Source organism: Haemorhous mexicanus, chromosome 1, assembly GCF_027477595.1.
Source record: "Haemorhous mexicanus isolate bHaeMex1 chromosome 1, bHaeMex1.pri, whole genome shotgun sequence".
Classification (NCBI taxonomy): Eukaryota; Metazoa; Chordata; class Aves; order Passeriformes; family Fringillidae; genus Haemorhous; species Haemorhous mexicanus.
In genome coordinates, this window is record NC_082341.1 from 135,552,890 (window position 1) to 135,572,364 (window position 19,475).

Below are 19,475 nucleotides of genomic sequence, written 5' to 3' on the forward strand. Positions count from 1 at the left end.
AGGGAAAATCTCTCTTTCTGTGAACTATATTCAGAGCATTCCCTTCTTTCTGTATGGACCCAGGTACTACCATGGCTGGTTGCCCTCTTTCTGCTTCATGGACAATAAAACACATTGGACAATTTTGATTGCCCTGTTATTTTTTATTAATTTGGCTGGCACTGTGGGGTTTATTTGCTGAGTCTTAACTAGTTAGATGTGAAAAAATAAGTAATCTCCTTTGCTAGATGATTCACTGGGGTGATAAAGTTGCAGAGACTGGGAAAACACATGTGTGATTCTTTCCCTGGACTAGCAGTGGAGTGATTCTTGTATTGCAGTCTGAGTATGATGTTATTTTACCCAGCAGGGAAATATTTCAGATAGCTGCTTTTAAACAGATTATGCTGGAGTATTCAAGGAAAGCATAATAAATTACATTCCTTTTTTTTTTTTTTTTTTTTTTTGTTCTTGACCAGGGTTTGAAATGAGTTATATTCCTCTTACAGTGCATTGGAGGCAGTGAAATGTTGTGCAACGCAAAAGTGTTACATCCACAAAAGTTGTGGAAACGTGTCTGTTCTCAGTGTTGAGTGGGAAATTCCTGGAAGAAGTATATCTCTTAAATGCAGGTCCTCTGGGGCAGCCTTTGGAGTGAGGATGCTGCTGGTTTTGAATGAGGCTAGGAAGAATAAAGAAACCATTTCTTAGTTAAGGGAAATGTGATAACTGCAGTTGCATCTGTCCATTGAAAAAAAGTCGTGAAGTTGGTAGCTGGGGACTCTTTGAGGTGGCCAGTGCTATTTAGATAATCCCTCTGTGTCTTCTGTGTAACAGCTAAGTGTATCTGCTTTTTCTGGTAGATTTTGCGAACCCTTAAACAAACAGATCCCCAGACATTAAGTCTTTGAAACTAAGTCTGCAGAATTGTTTTACTCCATTCAGCACTTATCCTTTTTTTTGCTGGCTCCTTTGTGCGTGATGAACTTCACAAAAATCACAGAACGAGCATGATCATCCTGAGAAAATGACTGATGTCTCTAGAAGAGGATGTCTAAGAGCATGTAATTAACTGGTTAAGGGAAAGTACATGAAGAAAGTGCAGAGCATAGCAATAAAAATACACCAATACTCTCTGCGTAGTATAACCACAAATAAACAGTAACTCAGACTATAAAAGGCATTTTGCAGTTCTCATGCAGTGTCCTGAGATAACCCAAGTCTTCTGCTCCTGGTTGTGTAAGACCTTTGCCCTGTCTGTCTCAGAGAAATCTCTGTGATAGATTTATCATTCACTGATTAAATCAATGATGATTTTTTGTCAATTTGCACAAACGATGCTTCACTGTGAAGAACTTATTACTTCCTTGATCTCAAGCTTAGGGGACATTTGAATAGTTAAGGAGAATACCTTATTATTCCTCTATTGCTAAAGCTATTGTTTAAATTGCTGTTTGTGAAAAGACCCATAAAGTCTATGGAAGGCTGGCAGTTTGTGTTGGTTATCATATGAGCTAGGCTTGATCACTCCAAAATGATTGCGTGAGTGGTTTTTTGTGGGTATTGGGGTGTTTTAGTTTATTTGTTTCTGAATTCTGGTGGTTTTTGGATCCTGGAAATGTGGTTAGTACTTTGACTCTTTCTGTGTTTTACTTCTGCATTGCACAGCCAGTGTTTCACATGGCATTTTCTGGATGCATGCCTGGTGGCTGTTTCAGATGGCGTCCTATGGGTGCATGCCTGGTGGGTTATCCCCCCCCCCCCCCCTTTTTGGGGGCTGATCAGAAGCTCTCATAAATGTTATGGGTTGCCCCTTCCCACAGACAGCACAGGGAGACAGGGCATGGGGGTTTTGGTCAGTTCATCACTGAGATTTTCTTCTGCTCCTCAGGGAGAGGAGTCCTTCCCCTGTGAGGCCATGGGGTCCCTCCCACAGGAGGCAGCTCTCTGTGAACTTCCCCGGTGTGGGTGCACTCCCATGAGCAGCAGCCAAACCATGCCTGCTGCACCGTGAGTCCCTCCCACAGGCACACAGACCTCCCAAAACTGCTGTGGTGTGGTCACTCTTCCACGGGGTGCAGAACTGCAAGGACAGGTTCTCCAGCCTGGAGCAGGGGCCTGCTCTCTCCACTGGGTCTCCCACTGGATCACAGCCTCCTCCAGGCATCCACCCACTCTGGTGTGGGCACCTCCCCATGGGCTGTGGGTGGATCTCTGCATCCCTCATGGATGCCCATGGGCTATGTGTGGATCTCTGCATCCCTCATGGATGCCCATGGGCTATGTGTGGATCTCTGCATCCCTCATGGATGCCCATGGGCTGCAGGGGCACAGCTGCTTCACCTTGGTCCTCACCAGAGCCTGCAGGGGCACCTGGAGCAGCTCCTCCCCTCCTCCTCCACTGACCTTATCATTGCCATGTTGTTTCCCTCACATGTTCTCACCTCCTTCTCTGATTAGGAGCAAAAAACCTGTGACTTTGTTTGGATTTTTTTCTTAAGTATGCCATCACAGAGGCATTACCAGCCTCTCTCATTGGCCCAGTTTTGGTCAGCAGAATGTCCAACTTCAGAGCCATCAACCATTGGCTCTGCCGGACATGGTGGGAAGCTTCCAGCAGCTTCCCTCAGGGGACATCTTTGTGGCCCCCCTGCTGCCAAAAACCAGGCCATGCCAAAGCAATACAGGTACAAAAACTCATGGGTTCAGGTAAGAACAGTTAAGTGGATGAAAAGAAGTAAAGTGTTATAATAATAATGATGATAAAAAACAAAAAAGCCCAAGAAAAACAAGTGATGCACAGTCCAACTGCATACTACCTGCTGATCAATGCCCAGCCTTTCCCTGAGAAGTGATCAGGCCCTTCCAGTCAATTTCCCCAGTTTGTGTACTCAAACTTGATATGGAATATTCCTTTTGTCAGTGGGTCAGTTGTCCTGGCTGTGCTCCCTCACAGCATCTTGTGCAGCTCCTCATTCACAGAGCATGAGACACTGGAAAGTCCTTGATTTAGGGTAAGCACTACTTAGCAGCAATGAAAACATCAGTGTGTTATCAATGTGATTCTTATGCTGAATCTAAACCAGAGCACTGTATCACTTACTAAGGAGAAAATTATCTCTATCCTAGCCAAAACCAGGCCACTGGAGGCATTGGATCTAAATCTTAAATCTTTTTAGTACAATAGAAAGTACTTTTCTGAATATGAAGATGGAGATCAGGAAGAACTTTTATTCATGAATGGTGTAAGAAAAGTTTTTGTGTGAATGTTTTGTGTAAAGACATTTGATTTGACACTTCTGAAAAGTCTTGCTCCTAACAGAAAGGAGATGCAAAACTCGTCCTGCATGGGAGCAGCCCTGGGTTTTTATTCATTGAAGAATGTGGTTTTTTTTAAGAGATGCAGCATTCCAAGGATATTTCCAAAGACCACAAAGATTGTGTCCAGAGGTCTAAATATCTTTTTCATTTGCTTTCAATAACTCTGTCTTCAAGTTGAGTTTACTTTTCTGCTAGTTCTGATCAAAGCATTTTCATGATAAACTAATTTCTTTTCATTTCATTTCTGTCTGCCAATCCAAATAACTAAAAGTATTGCTGATAGGTGTATGATTTTTTTAACTTTTTTTTTTTTTGCCTCTCCAACAGGCCATCTGTGGAAAAGAAGAAAGAGAAAAAATGAAGCACTTATTTTTAATATTTCTTATGAATTTATTACACCAGTATGCTGGGAAATCTTTGAGAAGAGATGGAAGTTCCCTGAAGTCATTTGAAGACATTAAAAATGAGATAGCTGGCTATACTGATATTGCTAAGGCTATTATTGATCTTGCTGTTCATGGAAAGGCTCAGAACAGATCCTATGAAAGATTAGCAATTTTTGCTGACACCATAGGACCTAGACTCAGTGGTTCAAAAAACTTAGAGGCAGCCATCAAATATATGTTCAGTGCCCTGCAGAAAGATGGGCTGGAAAATGTGCATCTAGAGCCTGTGAAAGTACCACACTGGGAAAGAGGAGAAGAGTTTGCAGTGATGCTGGAACCAAGGAATCATAGCATTGCTATTTTGGGACTTGGGAACAGTATTGCAACTCCTCCAGAAGGTAACACTTCCTTTTGGGATTACATGTGACTTGCTTTTTAGCACAATTAGGTATTGTACCCCTAATAACTTTTCTCAGTGGTCAGACTGTGGTTTTCTTCTTGCTGTAATAGTTCTGCAAAACAAGGTGCTATTTTCCTGGGACTTTCCTATATGGCATGGTTGTGACTGGTGCAGTTTATATTAATACAGTTTGGTTAAACAGCCTTGTAAAATTAGAGTTGATTCCTGAACTTTCCATTAAATTTATACCCTTTTTTTTAACACTGCTGAATGTCATTTGCAAAGATTCTGGTCCTCCATTGTGGTTGGTAGGAAAGAAGTTCTCCATGGGGTGTCAAGTTGACACATGATTTCTCCTTCTCTTCATGTGCCCTATTTTGCCAGGCTCAGCCCTTCACTCCAGTAAAAAACAAAGCAGCAGGAAAAGGAGGTGAGCTTGGAGAGTTCAAGCCCCTCACTAAATATAGCAGTTGGTATTTGTGTGTCCTTCCCTTCTCTGTCTCATGCTCAGCTTGGAATTTACTGCTCACATTGTTTACATGCTCACTTTGTCACCAGTCACTGAACTGTGTGTTGCCTTTTAGATGATCATGTGTGATATGTTACTCAGGAGCAAGAATAACCATTAGCTGTGCTTAACAAGATTCTGGTCTTTTAAACCCCAAAATATTAGATTGCCTACAAACAAAATGATTTATAAGATTCTCTATTTGTACTTATTGATGTGAGGCTTTGAGGATTGTTATTTAAAGGCCAGATGAGAACCTTCTTCTGTGACTGCTCTCCATAAAAAGAATATATTTATTCCTAGACCACTTCAAAAGCATTTGTATTCCTTTATGAGAAAATAAATTTGGTTTAGGAAATAAAAGGTAACATGATACTCATAATTTTTTAGGAGTTGTAAATTTTGGTGATAGTGAGCTTTCTGTTTGAAATGAAACAACATAAAACTGTTAGGTTTAGAAAAAATATATAGCTCGTCAAAATGCAACAAATAAAACTGGGTAATTTAAGATATGCTTGGAATAAATTATACTTGCTTTACAAAACTGCTGCTGTGAATTTTATCTGAGATAGTTCTGTCATATTGAGGTAAAAACATGCCTAAAATGCAAAGCAACTAGAACCATTACTGTCTGTTTGTCCCATGATATATGCAAGGTTTACTGCTTTGATAGGAGGAAATTTAGAGGAAGTTTTAAGCCTACAACTTATTTTGTACTCTTTCCAGTCCTGTTCCAAGCTTCCTAAAAGGTAAGCTAAAATTAAACTTGGTGTTTAGCAAGTGTTGCTGAACCTGAAAAGAGAACCTGCAATTTAATTTTAGCAAACATCTTTACATCCAGAAAAGTCTGTTTTTCACTTCTCTTTCTTACTTGTGTAGTTTGGTTTTTATTTTAGGTTTTACTCCTAGATTTACTTTTTTTATTTTTTTTTTTTTTTTGTGATATACTGAATTTACATGTTAAAAATACTCTGGCTAATTATGTCCTTCTTTTTCATCTGTAAAGATCCTATATCTTGAAAGATATGATTGTATTATCCAGTGCTGGTTCAAAACCCCCACATTAGTCTTTCTCTCACAATTTCACTTTCCTCTGAGATCTGCCATGTTTCTGAAGAGGTATATGTGTTGGCACTAGAAGACTTTATGGCAATGAGATCTTTCACAAAAGAGTGGGTCATTTCTCACACTTCATGGAATAATTTTGATTCAATTACCTTCTGACTCTCCTCTCTCCTACCATTTGTGCCTGTTCTGATTTCTGCTGGTCTCACCTCACTCTATGAGAACTGTGACAGGTTTTTGTGCTTGGGAAGGTTGTGTGGGGTAGCTGGTTCCTGGTGAGCACTTGGCAATTGTTCTTCTAGTCACTGGACCATCCTCCTGGCTGACAGAAAGGTCTCAAAAGAGCTACTCAACACCAACCTCTGCAGGCAAGAGAATTGAAGGCATGCTGTTGGGAAAAATGTCTGTCCTAAAACTCTCACTCATTCCAAGCATGGAATAAAAAAATGTGTTTATTATTATTAAAACCACTGCATTATCGCTTCTGATTGTCACAGTGCCTTATTCCTAATAAAAAGGAACAGAAGGCTGCCGTAAATGGCATCAGAAATAGTTGAACTATTTCCCTCATTGAGGGATTATCAGCAGTTCTGATACATCTTGTTCTAGGCATGAAGTTATGGGGATATGACTCTTCCTGTAATCAGAATAATGCAACTCAACATGAGATGCCTGATGCCAGTTATCCTTTTGTTACAGTACTGTTGTTACATGGGATCAAACTAGGGAGACCTGCTGCTGTGCTGAGCTTTGGCAGAGGGATGTTTTAAAGGCTGAAGGCCTTCTTCAGATGTTGGCTCTATGGTGATTCTTTGCCTCTAAAGCAGACTGTGCAGATGGTTCCTGAAGTTGTTTGCTGTTAGCTTGATAGTTACTACATGTTTTAAGTTAGTGATCCTGTCAGGATAGGTTTCAGACCCCTCCATTTACAAACCACTGTCTTGGTACAGCCCAAACAGATCCCTTCCTTGACACTACTGATGCCTGTTAGAGACAGAGTTGGACTTCTTGTCTTTTAAGGTCTAGGAATGGGGTTAAGATGAGAGGGGCTGACTCCCCCATCCCAGCAGGAGGTACAGGAGACCATTTCTTGCTTTTTCATCTTTTTAGTTATGTCCTGTATTCCCCTCTTCCCATGATTTGGCCCCAGGCTTGTAACATGAGAAGCTAAGAAAATAGGAGACATTGGCAGAAACTTATAACTTGGTGCTGGACTTGGTGGCCTTTGGTTCTCTCAGAGCCCCTCCTGAAACTCAGCACCCCAAGCAAGTGCTCAGGAGGGCTCTTCATTACCATAGCAATAGTCTAAGGGCAATTAGAAACCTGGTGTCCTTGGGGTTGCTTTATGATGCTTGTATCCCCAGTTGTCTGTTCTGTTTATGCTGGATATTAAGTTCTGCAACTTTAAGACTGGTTCTGAGAGTGAAGAAGGAGGAAAAGAAGTGCACAGTTTGTTTGCAGAAATTGCACTCACTCCTCTGCATTCCTGCTCCTGGACTGTATTGTCTGCAGCACAGAAAGACAGCACAAGAGAGCTCTTCTTTTCTTTTTAGTTAAGTTTTTTATAGCTAGCTGAGGCAGAGAAGTTCCCTGGACTGTGTTTTTTTCTTTTTCTTGAAACTGCTCATACCTGCTCTGGACTGAAAACCCAGAAAAAACACTGGTAGCTCACACCTGTTGCCCATCAGGGGCTGGGACACAGCATTCTCCATCACAGGAGGGACTGATAAGAGACTGAGCGAGCTGAGTTACACCCCGCAACAAGGACTTTCTGAATTTGCTATCTCTTCAGAACAGCGAGAGGTTTTTTTTTTATTATTATTCATTTTTTATGCTTGTGAATACTTTGCTTGTTAAATAAACAGTATCTTCTACTTTTCTCCAAGGAAATATTTTCCTGAACCAGTTGGGGGAGGGGCCACTTCCTTTCTAGAGGGATCCCATTCAGAGGTTTTCCCCCAAATTTGCCTAAACCAAGACAGCTGGCTTTGGATTTTGGAAATTCAGGGTTTAATTTCCCTTCTGTCCGTGGAAATTCAAACCAGTGTTTCCTAAGAGTGACCCAATGGCTAGAGCACATGCTGAGGTTGGTTCCTTTCCATTTCAGCATACACCGTGCAAGTGTAGAAAAAATCCACAATCTTTCAGGGCAGAACAGGAAGCCCTAAATAGTAGCAGTATTTTTAGCTATGAAGTCTAAGCCAGTCCATTGACTCCAGGATACCAGGAGTGTCTCTTCCTGCAGGTCTTCTAACTCATGCCTATGGCATTGAAACCCTATTGGGATGTGCAGAGAGCTTTTCTCATTTATTTGATTTTATAAGATTTGCCCACTTTGGCTCAGATACTGAACAGTTGGATGATGTGCAGGAGGCTTTTCAGTACCTTGTGATCTTGTGGATAAAATCCTACTTTCTTCTTCATGACTGGGAAATATGCCAAGATGTCAAGTTCCCAGATTCCATCTGATTTACACAGCAAAAAAGGAGAGTACAGAAAAGGTTAGATTTTTCTATTGAAGAGGAAAAACCTCCAACATTCTCCCTCTCCAAGTGTATTCCAAGATATGAAGGTGTTGGGTCAAAGAGAAAGTTTTCACTTCCTTTGATCTCTTTATAAGGAGGGAGTAACTTCACTGCCCTCTTTAGTGACAGGGAGAGAAGAAACATGAAACAGAGTGACCTGGATTTCCAGAAATCAACAGGGGCTGAAATTAGTCATCACCTTGAAGAAATGGATTCCTAGGTAGCAAACAGGATTGAATGATAGAAAGTGCTTGGTTTTGGGAGCTAGAAAAGTGGAGATTTACCATATTTAGACAATGTCCTTGTCTCATTTTCAGTGTTTCAACATTGGCAAAACATAGATATATATATATATATAGAGAGAGAGAGGCTGTGTTGATTTCTGGTGGTACTGATTATATCCCCCAAATATAATTGTTGCTTTGAGAATCCCGTAATTGAAGGAAAGTGGTAGTTTAGCAGATGTTTGACCATAAAGTATCAAAGAGTTCATTTTTTTGCATGTGTTTTAAAGTGTACTTTTTTTACCCTGATGGGTGACCATGCCCTTTAATTTTAAATACTGACAAGCAGAACCAACTTCAGAGCAGGCTGCCCTGAAATGTTTCCTCAAAAAAAGGAACAGTCTCTGTTTTTTTATATACTGTTGGTTGCAGCAAAACTGAAATAATATAAATATGAAGATGATGCACAGGCAGACTTTTTCCTAGCTTTTGTGTTCACGTTATGGGGATTTTTTTTGTTTAACTGTTCACATTTGGTCCAGCTGTGCTCTTATAGGTGATAGGAGCTTTGCAGTTACATAATATGAAACAATTCCAGCCTGTTCTGTATAAAATGGGAATAATGCATTTTGCTTGAAGTTTATGGTGTGGTCTGTTGCTGTCAGTCCACCATTTTATTAAATCAGGAATGCTGCTGAAACAAGTGGTCTAGCTCCTGTCCTTGTTGATGCATTTTGTCCTCAGTGTTGATCATCCTCTTTTTATCTCAGTGGTGAAGTGGATTAGGGGATTCAGCTAGATAAACAAAAGGCCAACAAAAAAGTTATTTTTAATGTGTATCAGAGGATTTACCCTTAAGTTGCCAGCATCTTGGATGACCACTGATCTCCTGGAAGAAAAGTGATGCTTCTGGAGGGACTTGGGTACCCGTTTGATGAGGGGTTTAGTGCTGAGAACAGGAGTTGGAGAGAGTCACAGGCATGAGAGCACAGTGCACAGCAAAGCCCTCCTGTCTTCACTGGATTCCTCTTCTTTCATGTGTGAGGAACTATTGATGGACATCTTGAGACCATGAGCCTCAGTACTGCGTACCTGGATTGTTTATCATTACTTAGAGTAGCAATGTTTGTACTGTGGTAATTATGCTACTGTTTTTGGTGGAACATAGAAGGTGACATTCATGAAGGACTTCAGACACTGTGGTGTTCAGTGGCACAGCATCTGGGCTAGAAGTTAGTGCAGTGGCATTTCAAAGACTTAGAGAGCAGAAGTATCTGCATGGCTTTGAGGTGGACATGCTGTCTGGGGAGAACATGGGCTCCAGTTGCTACTTTAACCAATGTTCAGGTGAACTGTGTGGATTGCCAGTGATAAAGAAGTGGATTTTCTGGTCTTGTCCTTTTGCAGTGTCACTGAGTTGAGGGTGGTTACCTCAAGGATGTTAAGGCCAGGCTGAAGCTTCTGAAGGCAGGATTTGAATTTGATTTTCTGCATGTGTAGGGTATGTAGATGCAGCTGGATGGCCACATTACCTTCATCCCAAGGGACAGCCAGCAGTGACTGGCACCTTTGACTCACTAAGGAGAGAATGGTTGTCCTCAGCTCTTCCTGCCTTGAGCACCTGTGTTCTCAGAAACTGATTTTTGTGGATCTTGCTTTTGGGTGTCTGATTCTCCCTATACATTGCATAGCAAGCCTGTGCTCTGTCCGGGGCTGCTCCTGGGAGAGAGAACCTAACCTGTTGCCCCACTCTTTTGGCATCCAAGGCTGTGCTGGGGGTTGGGACAAACCCATTTTCTCCTAGGATTTGTGCTGCACAGTAAGCTACATGTCATTGAAACCTACCTGTTCAAAAGAGATCCAGTACTTGCTGGAAATTTTGTCATATTAGTCAAAAACCTAACTATTATATAGTGTATATTTTTCTCAGTGTTCTTAAGGAATGGTACAATATGTTTAGTCTCTGTGCAAAGCATCAGAGCTGAATAGCCTCATATCCTTTTTTATAACTGTCCTATGTAATTTTATTTTCATGAAGTAATTCTCTTTGCTGTTCCACAGAGTAGGAAGGTCACATTTTCCAGAAGTATTTTCATATTTTACAAAATCCTTCTTGCTGATAAAACCCTCTTCTTCATTTCACAGTTCCCTTAAAATATTTAGTATTTACTTCAGATTGTAATTATTATATTACTACATATTTATATGTATGGACAGAGAAAATGTGTTTCTAGGTGTTAGAATATTTCAGATTTTCAGTACATGCTAATAATTTTTGAATGAGGAAAAAAAAAGGAGTGATGATATTAATCTTTCATTTGCTTCAGCCTGACACAAAGCCTTAATTGGATGAGGTCATTAGAGACAAAGAATTTGGGTCTGTTTTTCTAAAAATCTAGTTGAAGTCTGTATATAATTTCAGGAAAGCTGAACTAATTCCTGGAGAGTGTTAGAAAGCAACATGTTTTTAAGAGAGGTATGCTAGAAGTTGAGAAGTTGAGAAGTTGATTTTAGAGCACATTGAACTTAAAAAAGGATTTAATGCCAGGTCCCTAATCTTAGCTTTGAAGCATATATTTGCATTGTCCCTCCACTCCCCAAGACCTTCTTTCCTTTGACCTGTCCCATCAACCACCTTACCTCCAGACATACATACCAACCTTTGTATCATATAACCCATGCAAAAAAATTCTAGGCTCTGTGAAAGCAGCTGCCTTGCAAACGGGCCCAAGACAGTGCTTGTGGGCTGTGTCTGAAAGAAGCAGGGGCAGGTTACTTTTAATCTGGAGAGATGATCAACTCTGAAGGACAATGGGAATAGACAGACTAAGGTAAGAAAAGCTCAGGGCTACTGCTTGCATGTGTTCACGGTCAGCATAGAATACAGTATACTGGTTGAAGCAGCTTCTGGGCTGAATTAGCTTTGTGGGGAGAGCTGAAGTAGAAGCAGAGAAATCTGGGATGTTGCAGGAGATGAGGTGTGAGTGGCTGGTGTGTGAGGCAGGGCTGTGATCACCACGTGGGAGTCAGGCACTGTGGCTGTGGTGTGTTGTTGCCCCTGCTCCACCATGAAGAACTGTCTTGATTTCCTGTCCTGATATCCTGATGCCTGGTTCTGATGAATGGGGGGGTAACATCCTGTCTCTTTCTTGCTCTCATGACTACAGAGGCCAGGACATGTTTCAGATACATCTCCTCTAGTTTCAAAATTTCCTCTGTTGTCAGAACAATTAGATGTGTTGTTGACTTTTTGTGTTGATACTTCTTTTCCAGCTTTGTCTTTTCTAGGCTTAGAATTACTGTATTTTAGTTGTTTTAAGCAAAAATTGCCTTGCCCATCAGCTTATTTATTTGACAGTGGTAACTTCAGTGCATGTGTATCAGTAGCATCACTGTTCCATACTGTGATTTGTAGAAGAAATCATAATTCTTACTTTAGTGTGAAGTAAATGAAGTTTAGGAGGTCCACAGGAATGAGTTGTTTGCTTGCTGCTATTGAAAAGAATTTATTGTCAAATTAATGATGACTGCATTTGGCTTTGTAACTGGATCTCCAAGGTACTGATTCTATTACCTGGATGACAAAAAAGGGACTGTGGGAAAAAAGAAGAGAGCAAGATCATAGTTAAGTAATGAGGAAATTGGTATCCAATAAGATTAAATAGTATGCAAATAATATTTCTTTCTGAGTTTACTAAATCCTTTTAATATAGTAATAGATTGTAACTAACTTGATTGAATTTCTGTGTGTTTGTAAATAGGCTGTTTCTGGGATAAGTAAAAATGTATTCTGTATGAAATTTCATTGATGTTTAAATAAAGATGCACCAGTTTTTAAAATCTGATAATAGGGTGGATTTTCCTTTTTTCTTCTTTCACTTCACTGAAAGCTGTTACTAACACAGACAGATAGATACTGCACATCTCTAGATACTGAAATGACTTAAGTATTAGCTGCAGTTAATCTTGAGGAGAAGTTATCTTGTGAGGAATCCCCTTTGAACTAATCTTCTCCTTCATTGCTAGCAGGTAAACAGCTGTGAGGAGGTGACTCTCCAGACAGAATTGTTCATGCCAGGAATCAGATTTCTTCTATACAGCAGTGTTACACGCAGCTGATTTATGAGTGCTTTTATATATATGTGTGTGTGTGTATATTTATAAATGTATATACATATATATAATATATATATTTATATATATACACAATCAGTCTTGTTTTCATCCTGCCTGTGACAGAATTTAGATTGCTAATGCATACCATACTGCTTATTTCAACTGGCAGTGTGATCATCAAAGTTGTGACATATACAACTTTTGAGATAGAAACACACATTTCAATGTACAGAGGACTTTGTAAAATAATATTTGGTGATAAATGAAAATTGTGTGCTTGTTCCCACCATTAATACCCTTCCTATACTTTAATTCTCAGAAAGAATAGGGTACAGTTTTCTGTTTAATATGAGAAATGAGAGGAAGCCCATAGTACTACCTAGATTTATTTATTCACTTGCCCAACCCAACAATATGTTTCATGTGATGAGATCAAATAAATAGTCTTCAACTTTATACACTTAGCCAAGTTGATCATGTTTGAAATTCTGCTTACTGTGATTCATACCCTTTATTTTGCTAATTCCCCAAATACTCTGTATGCATCTCTTGGACTGTGTGTGTTATAATATTTATATCTTGCTTAAGTAAGCAGGCAATCTGTCTCCCTCCTTAGATGGGCTTTCTGAAGAATTTTGTTCAATAACACACAGCCAGTAATGTAATGATAGGTGTAAGAGACAATATCTTTTAACATGGGAAGCAGAGCTATGAGGCACTGAATTGGTAGGAGATATTAGGGTAGATTTCTGTTAATTAGCTGAAAGGCTCAGTAAGGTGAGACATTTCCAATTTCTAAAGGAAATAGCTCATTCTCCTTAAACAGATAAACTGTTGGGATTTTTGTTTTATTTCTCCTTTTGCACAAAAGCTTTAAGGGTGGTTTGTGTATGTATGTCCACATATTTTTTAAGATAAACATTGCTCTTGTAACTTCAGTCAAAGAATCTGAAATGGTATAAAATGGCTCTAAGATGCAAATAAGTACTTGAATTAGTCAGAAGCTACACAAGAGTGAAGTTTTACGTTGTTATGGAAAGCAGTGTAATTCATGTTTTATGTATACCATTCTGCCATGAAGTAAAACTTGCTGAAAGAATGTTTGTTTTTTTTCATTTTATCAAAGGATGGCTTTATTTAGCTTCTTTGGGGACATTTGAGGGTAGAGACACTGAGCTAGAATTTGCAACTCTGTGTTCTTTCCCTTAGCTCTCCCTTAGCACAAATTTCCAGTAATTCTCACTGTACAGACTCCTGATGCCAGTCATCTAGGAAGGGCCATACATTTATGTCACCATCATATTTCTTAGGAATTATAGATACTTACTAGCTGTCTGTAGCTTTCTTAAAAAGCTTGGCAGAGCTGGTGTTTGTTCATGTATGCAGTAATGGCCAGAAGAGTTACACTCCTTGCTTCCCTTGATGAACAGTCACCGAGACATGTGTCCTTCCAGTGCCTGCTGCACGATCCGAGTGGAGCACTGGGGAGAGATAAAGTGAAATAGAGATTGCAGTATCAACCTACTGAGACCACGACTTCTCTCGTGGAAAATGTAATTTTGCAGATACCTGGCTTTATTTCCAGTTGCATGGTTTCATACCCAAAATTATCCTGTTGCTGGGATGTTCCTTAGCTAGGTGGCTGAACCTGCCATTAATTACAAGCAGTTGGAGTCTGCTAGCGTGCTCACCTGCCTGCCAACAGCAGCTAGTAATATGTGAAGGTGATTCTTTGGATTGCCTTTCTAAAACATTGCCAGGTTAAGGTAAGAATCTGAATAGTTGAAATTTTGATCCCTTTCACACTAGGCTATTTTTGTAGCTAAAACTCACTTTCATTGTAGCAGTAAATGTCTGTTCTACTCTTAGTGGTACATTCTAATGAAACCAAATTTCTGTGGAATGGTTTCTTTAAGGTTTTGAAGTATAGTTTTATCTTTAAAAAGCCATGAGCCTGGGCATACTGGTGCAGGGAGACATTACCTTCCTATTTTTCTAAGAGTTTTTCTCATTTATTGTGGTTTTAAATACAAGTCTTTGAAATCCTCTAAATAATTCTTATTTCATGCACAAAAAAACCCAACAGCCAACCAACTGGAAAAAAAAAAGAACTTTTTCAAGGAGAATCATTTTAATCTTAAAAACATGAGAGTTGCACTTTGTTCTGAAAAATCCTTTCTGGAGGATTTGTTATTAGTTTCAGTTTCCATTGACATATTTTGTGACTATTAGGTGAAATGTACAACACTAAAATTTCAGACATCCATTACTTCTTCTATATTTAGAAGCAAAGTACCAGCCCATGTTGTTAAGCAGTCTGTACTTATCTCTGTAACCAATCAACAAAATTGAATTTTCAGCATTGTGGTCATTTTAATGAATTACTTCTCAAATGCTGTGAAATATAGTTCCGCAGTTAATGTCCTTAAAATTTAGAAGAATTCTCTGGTGTATCTATAATATTCTTTGTTTTTTCAAGTAATACAAGTACAGCAATTTGAAACTATTCCAACTATTAAAAACAAAGATCTGGGTGGGATCTAACTTACCATGTGTGAATAGTCCTGCACAGGAACCTGCCTGTGTTTTCTGTATCATGAACTGGGAAGTGTGGATTCTTGGAACAACTCCCCAAAGGAGAGCCAATAGAACTGTTATATTCTCCTGACTTAAATATGAAGATGATATTATTATTTTTTTATTAAGCACATTGCAAAATTTGTTGACACTGCAGAGCTTTAATTTAATTTCAATTATGGATTAAATAATTTTATAGGAGCTACAGTCTAAAAAGATGGGCTTCCAGCTGTCTTATGTTAAGCTATGTTGTTTAGCAACATATCAAAACATTTCCACGAAAAGATTACTATCTTTTTTTAATTAATCCCATAGGCAGCTTTTGCAAATGTTTTTGTACTACAAATGATTACAGTAAGACATTAAAGCCTATGCAGAGAGCAAAATTCCCCCCATGTATCCTTCTTGCCCTTCAAGTTTTGTTTTTATTCCAGCCTGATAGTGTGGTTTACAGGGTTCTATCACATCTATTTAGTACTGATCCCTGATGAAGCATTTCACATCGTCTTCCTTCCTCAGGAATAAAACCTAATGCTGATTTCCTGAATTCTGCACGGTCCATGCTTTTCTGTCTGTTAGGAGTGGCCATAGGAGAGCTATAGGAAAGCATTGCTAAAACCACTGTAATACTTTCTTTCAGGAATTACAGCAGAAGTCATAGTTGTAGCCTCATTTGATGAACTGCGCGCACGAGCTCAGGAGGCCAAGGGGAAGATTGTCGTCTACAATGAACCTTTCATCAGTTATGGTGAAACTGTGCAATACAGGTTACAGGGAGCAGTGGAAGCTGCTAAAGTTGGAGCAGTGGCATCCCTTATTAGGTCTATTGCTTCTTTTTCTATTCACAGGTAAGCATTTTTCTCTTTTCTTCCTGCAACTCACATTTCAATATTAGCTGACATGTCATTTCTGGGCAGGAGTTTTTGTTCTCTGTGACTTAAAGAATGCCAGTTGTGAGTGGGTGTTTGATTTTGAAACTACTGGCTTCACAATAGTTCTTTTCCCCTGTGCTTTGTCATTCTTTCAGAATGTTTTCTTTTTTTTTTTTTTTGTTCTTGATCCAAGTTTTGCATAATATTTGTTTTAAAGAACTTTCTGCATTCTCAGGGCTGCCATAAATATTCTGAGAAGAACCAAAACCAAATGTCTTTGGTGACAACAGGCTGTCAGTGATGATATGAACTGGTCTATCTGTGTGTTTGACCAGAATGTACATGTACAGTTTTCAATGTATTGTTAATTTTTGTAGCGTAAGGCTGACTTGTACTAGATAAAGGAGCAGTCTGCTTTGAACATAGTTATTTAGAAATCTTTAGCAGCAAGGTTTGTAATTCTCACACTGCTTTTTAAGTAAGGTATGTGGAAATAATGAATTTTTCAGAAATGTAATTTTTTTTTTTATTTCTTAGTATATTATTTGTTTATTGCTGTAGTGTTGTTACTGAAATGATATGTTTTCATTTTCTGGTTGGTAACAGAATTCCTTTTTATCTGGGAGTGTTTTCCAACTCTGAAAGCTTACACTTAAAATGCTTATCTATTGTGAAAAAGACTAGTTGAGGCATAGAGAGGAAATGGAGAAGTCTAACAGATGCACACTGTCCTTTAACACAGTATTTCTAAAATCTTACACTGTTTTTGGTGACCTTAATGCCTGCAGTGCTCTTTGTGTAGGAGTCTCTGGCTGTGATGGGAGTTCTGGTCAGGCAGGCCCAGGCAGCAGAGCTGGAATGAGGGCTGGATCAGGACAGGCCCATCCAGCTGCCCACCATCCTGTCCCTGAACTGCAGCCTGAGCAGGACTGGCAGGGCATAAGTGATGCCACACACAAAGCTTGAGTACTTGAACTATAGAGCTCTGTTAATAAAATCATTTACATAAGAAAATTATACAGTTTATATAAGAAGTGCTATATTTTGTAACATTCTTTCTTTGGCAAGTACATGTTTAGAGCAATACAGATCCTTTATTCCTCCCCCTAGTTGCCCGCCCAGTAACTCTTTACTCACAGAGGAGTCATTGGCAGTAGCTAACCTGTCCCTGAAGGTGTGCCACAACATAGCCTGGACTTGTGTTCTGTTTGGGTAACACCATGGTTTCTTTTTGATCTCTGCTCCTAGGTTTTCTTTCTGCAGAAGTCTGGGCTGGTAGGTGGAAAGCATGATATAGCTTTGGTTCTTTCTTGAGGTTGGAACTGGGAAGTGACTTGGGAGGCATTTGGAGTCATGCCTGAATCCACTTCTTCAGAGAGAACACGAGTGGTCACACGCCAGCAAGATAAGAAGTGTGCAAGCTTCTCCATTTGTAATGCTTCAGAGAGTCAGAAAAGTCAATAAAGCCAACTAAGTGTATTGGAATACATGCAACAACAGTGAACAGCTCTGCTGCCCCTGTAGTTGCTTGGTAGCATTTTTATATGCTTGTTCTAGTTTCAGCTGGGATAGAGTTAATTTTCTTCTTAGCAGCTGGTACAGTGCTGTGTTTTGGATTCAGCATGAGAATCACATTGATAACACACTGATGTTTTGGTTGTTGCTAAGCAGTGCTTACCCTAAGTTAAGGATTTCCAGTGTCTCATGCTCTGTGAATGAGGAGCTGCACAAGAAGTTGGGAGGGAGCACAGCCAGGAGAACTGACCTACACTGACCAAAGGGATATTCCATACCATGGGATGTCGTTTTCATTATGAAAACTGGGCGGGGGAGGGAGGAGGGGAGCTTGGCCAGAAGGGGCCAACCCCTTCTTGGGAACAGGCTGGGCATCGGTCAGAGGGTGGTGAGCAATTTCATTGTGCATCACTTGTTCTTCTTGGATTTCCTTATTGGCTGTTGTTAGGGTTTTTGGTTTTGTTTTTTTTGTCATTAAAAAGATATTTTTTATTATAGTATTTCACTCTGATTTTTTCCGAACTGTTTAACTGTTCTTAACAGTCCTCAACCCATGAGTTTTTGTATTTCTTTTTCTGAGTCTTCTTCCCATCACACTCAGGGAAATAATGAGCGAGCAGCTGCATGGTACTTAGTTGCCAGGTGGGGTTGAACCATGAAAATGCTCCACATTCCCCTAAAGAAGTCAAAAATATCTTTTAAAAATGCTTTCTGAAATATGAAGAACTTGAATTCAGATACTATCCAAACTATTACTAGTGTATTTCTTGGTGTCCAGCAAATGTGATATTTACAATGTATTTTCTAATACTTGGAATTTTCTAATAAAGCTCATAATAATGAACAGATAGTAGAATGGGTTTCAGAAACAGTTTTACAAAAAAACCTATGATTTTGAAATAGCCTTAGCTGGTATCATCAAAGAATATTGCAATGTGTTGATTTTCTGAAGACCAGATGATGATCTGTGTCCTCGCTGTAGTTAGGGTGCTATGCAGAATTGTTTAATTGAAAGTTACTGTATCTTCTGTTTGCTACAGTGCTTATGAAAGTGCATTTAATATGGAATGAAAAGATAAAAGTTGAGGAACACAGTTTGAGACTGAAGGAACTGGCATTACAGCTATTTGAAAATTGAATGGAAGTAGATGCCAAATGCATGTTTATTTAGAAGTATTAAATCCTTAATTGATACTGGGAGCAGAGGTGACATTCCCAAAAGTAATTTCAAATGTAGATGCTGCCATGAAGCATTTTTTTATGGTGCACTTTTTGTACTCTCTTCATTTACCTTCACTTAGGATTTATTTTTTTTTTTAATATGGAATAAACTGGTTAATGTATTTTTTCCTATAATACAGAAGGTACTCCAGTCCCTCCCTTTGGTTACTCAGTGATGACTAGATCTGTTTCTCTTATTTTTAACAAGTAGGTATTGCTGTAGGCAGGATGGATTTTCTTATCTCTGCATTCTCCTTCTAATCATCAGTGGAGTGTCTCCTTGCCTGTCCTAGCAGTGTGCTGTGCTGGATGGACTCTGTGCTGGATGTGGTGCTTCTTATCTGTCAGTGTCTGGGGCACTCTTTGTTCAAGTCACTTGCCTTTTTAATTGACTGGTGGAAAATACTGCCTTGCTGCAGGGAGTAGTGTGTGAGAAGGGTGAGAGATGAAAGGTAAAAAGCTAATAAAAGGTTTCTAAATATTGTGAAAGTAAGTCTTGCATTCTTGCAATTTGTATGCTGCTTCATTGTTAACTAGAGCCTTTCCTTCTTTGGCCTGTGTGTTTACATGTTCACTGATAATACAAATAAATTATAATGGGATTGTGGAGTTTTCCAAAATATCCTGGAAACATCTTAGAAGAAAACATCCTCCTTCTCACACTGCACTATCCCAGTTTCAGGTAAATGAAAGATGTAATTTCACAATTTTTCCTAAACTATATCAAGTTTGGTGGATGGGTTTTTCGTTTCATTTCTTTATTTGA

At 39.3% G+C, this 19,475-nt stretch overlaps 1 protein-coding gene across 2 annotated transcripts in view; it reads left to right on the plus strand.

Annotated features, from left to right (window-relative positions):
- Nucleotides 1–19,475, plus strand: part of CPQ (carboxypeptidase Q) — a 147,852-nt gene that overhangs the window by 14,368 nt on the left and 114,009 nt on the right. For both annotated transcript variants that reach the window (XM_059864224.1, XM_059864232.1), the window contains exons 2-3: nt 3,628–4,084; nt 15,742–15,949. In XM_059864224.1, the coding sequence (XP_059720207.1) occupies nt 3,658–4,084; nt 15,742–15,949 (635 nt within the window). In that variant the 5' untranslated portion in view covers nt 3,628–3,657. The remainder of the gene's footprint in view (nt 1–3,627; nt 4,085–15,741; nt 15,950–19,475) is intronic.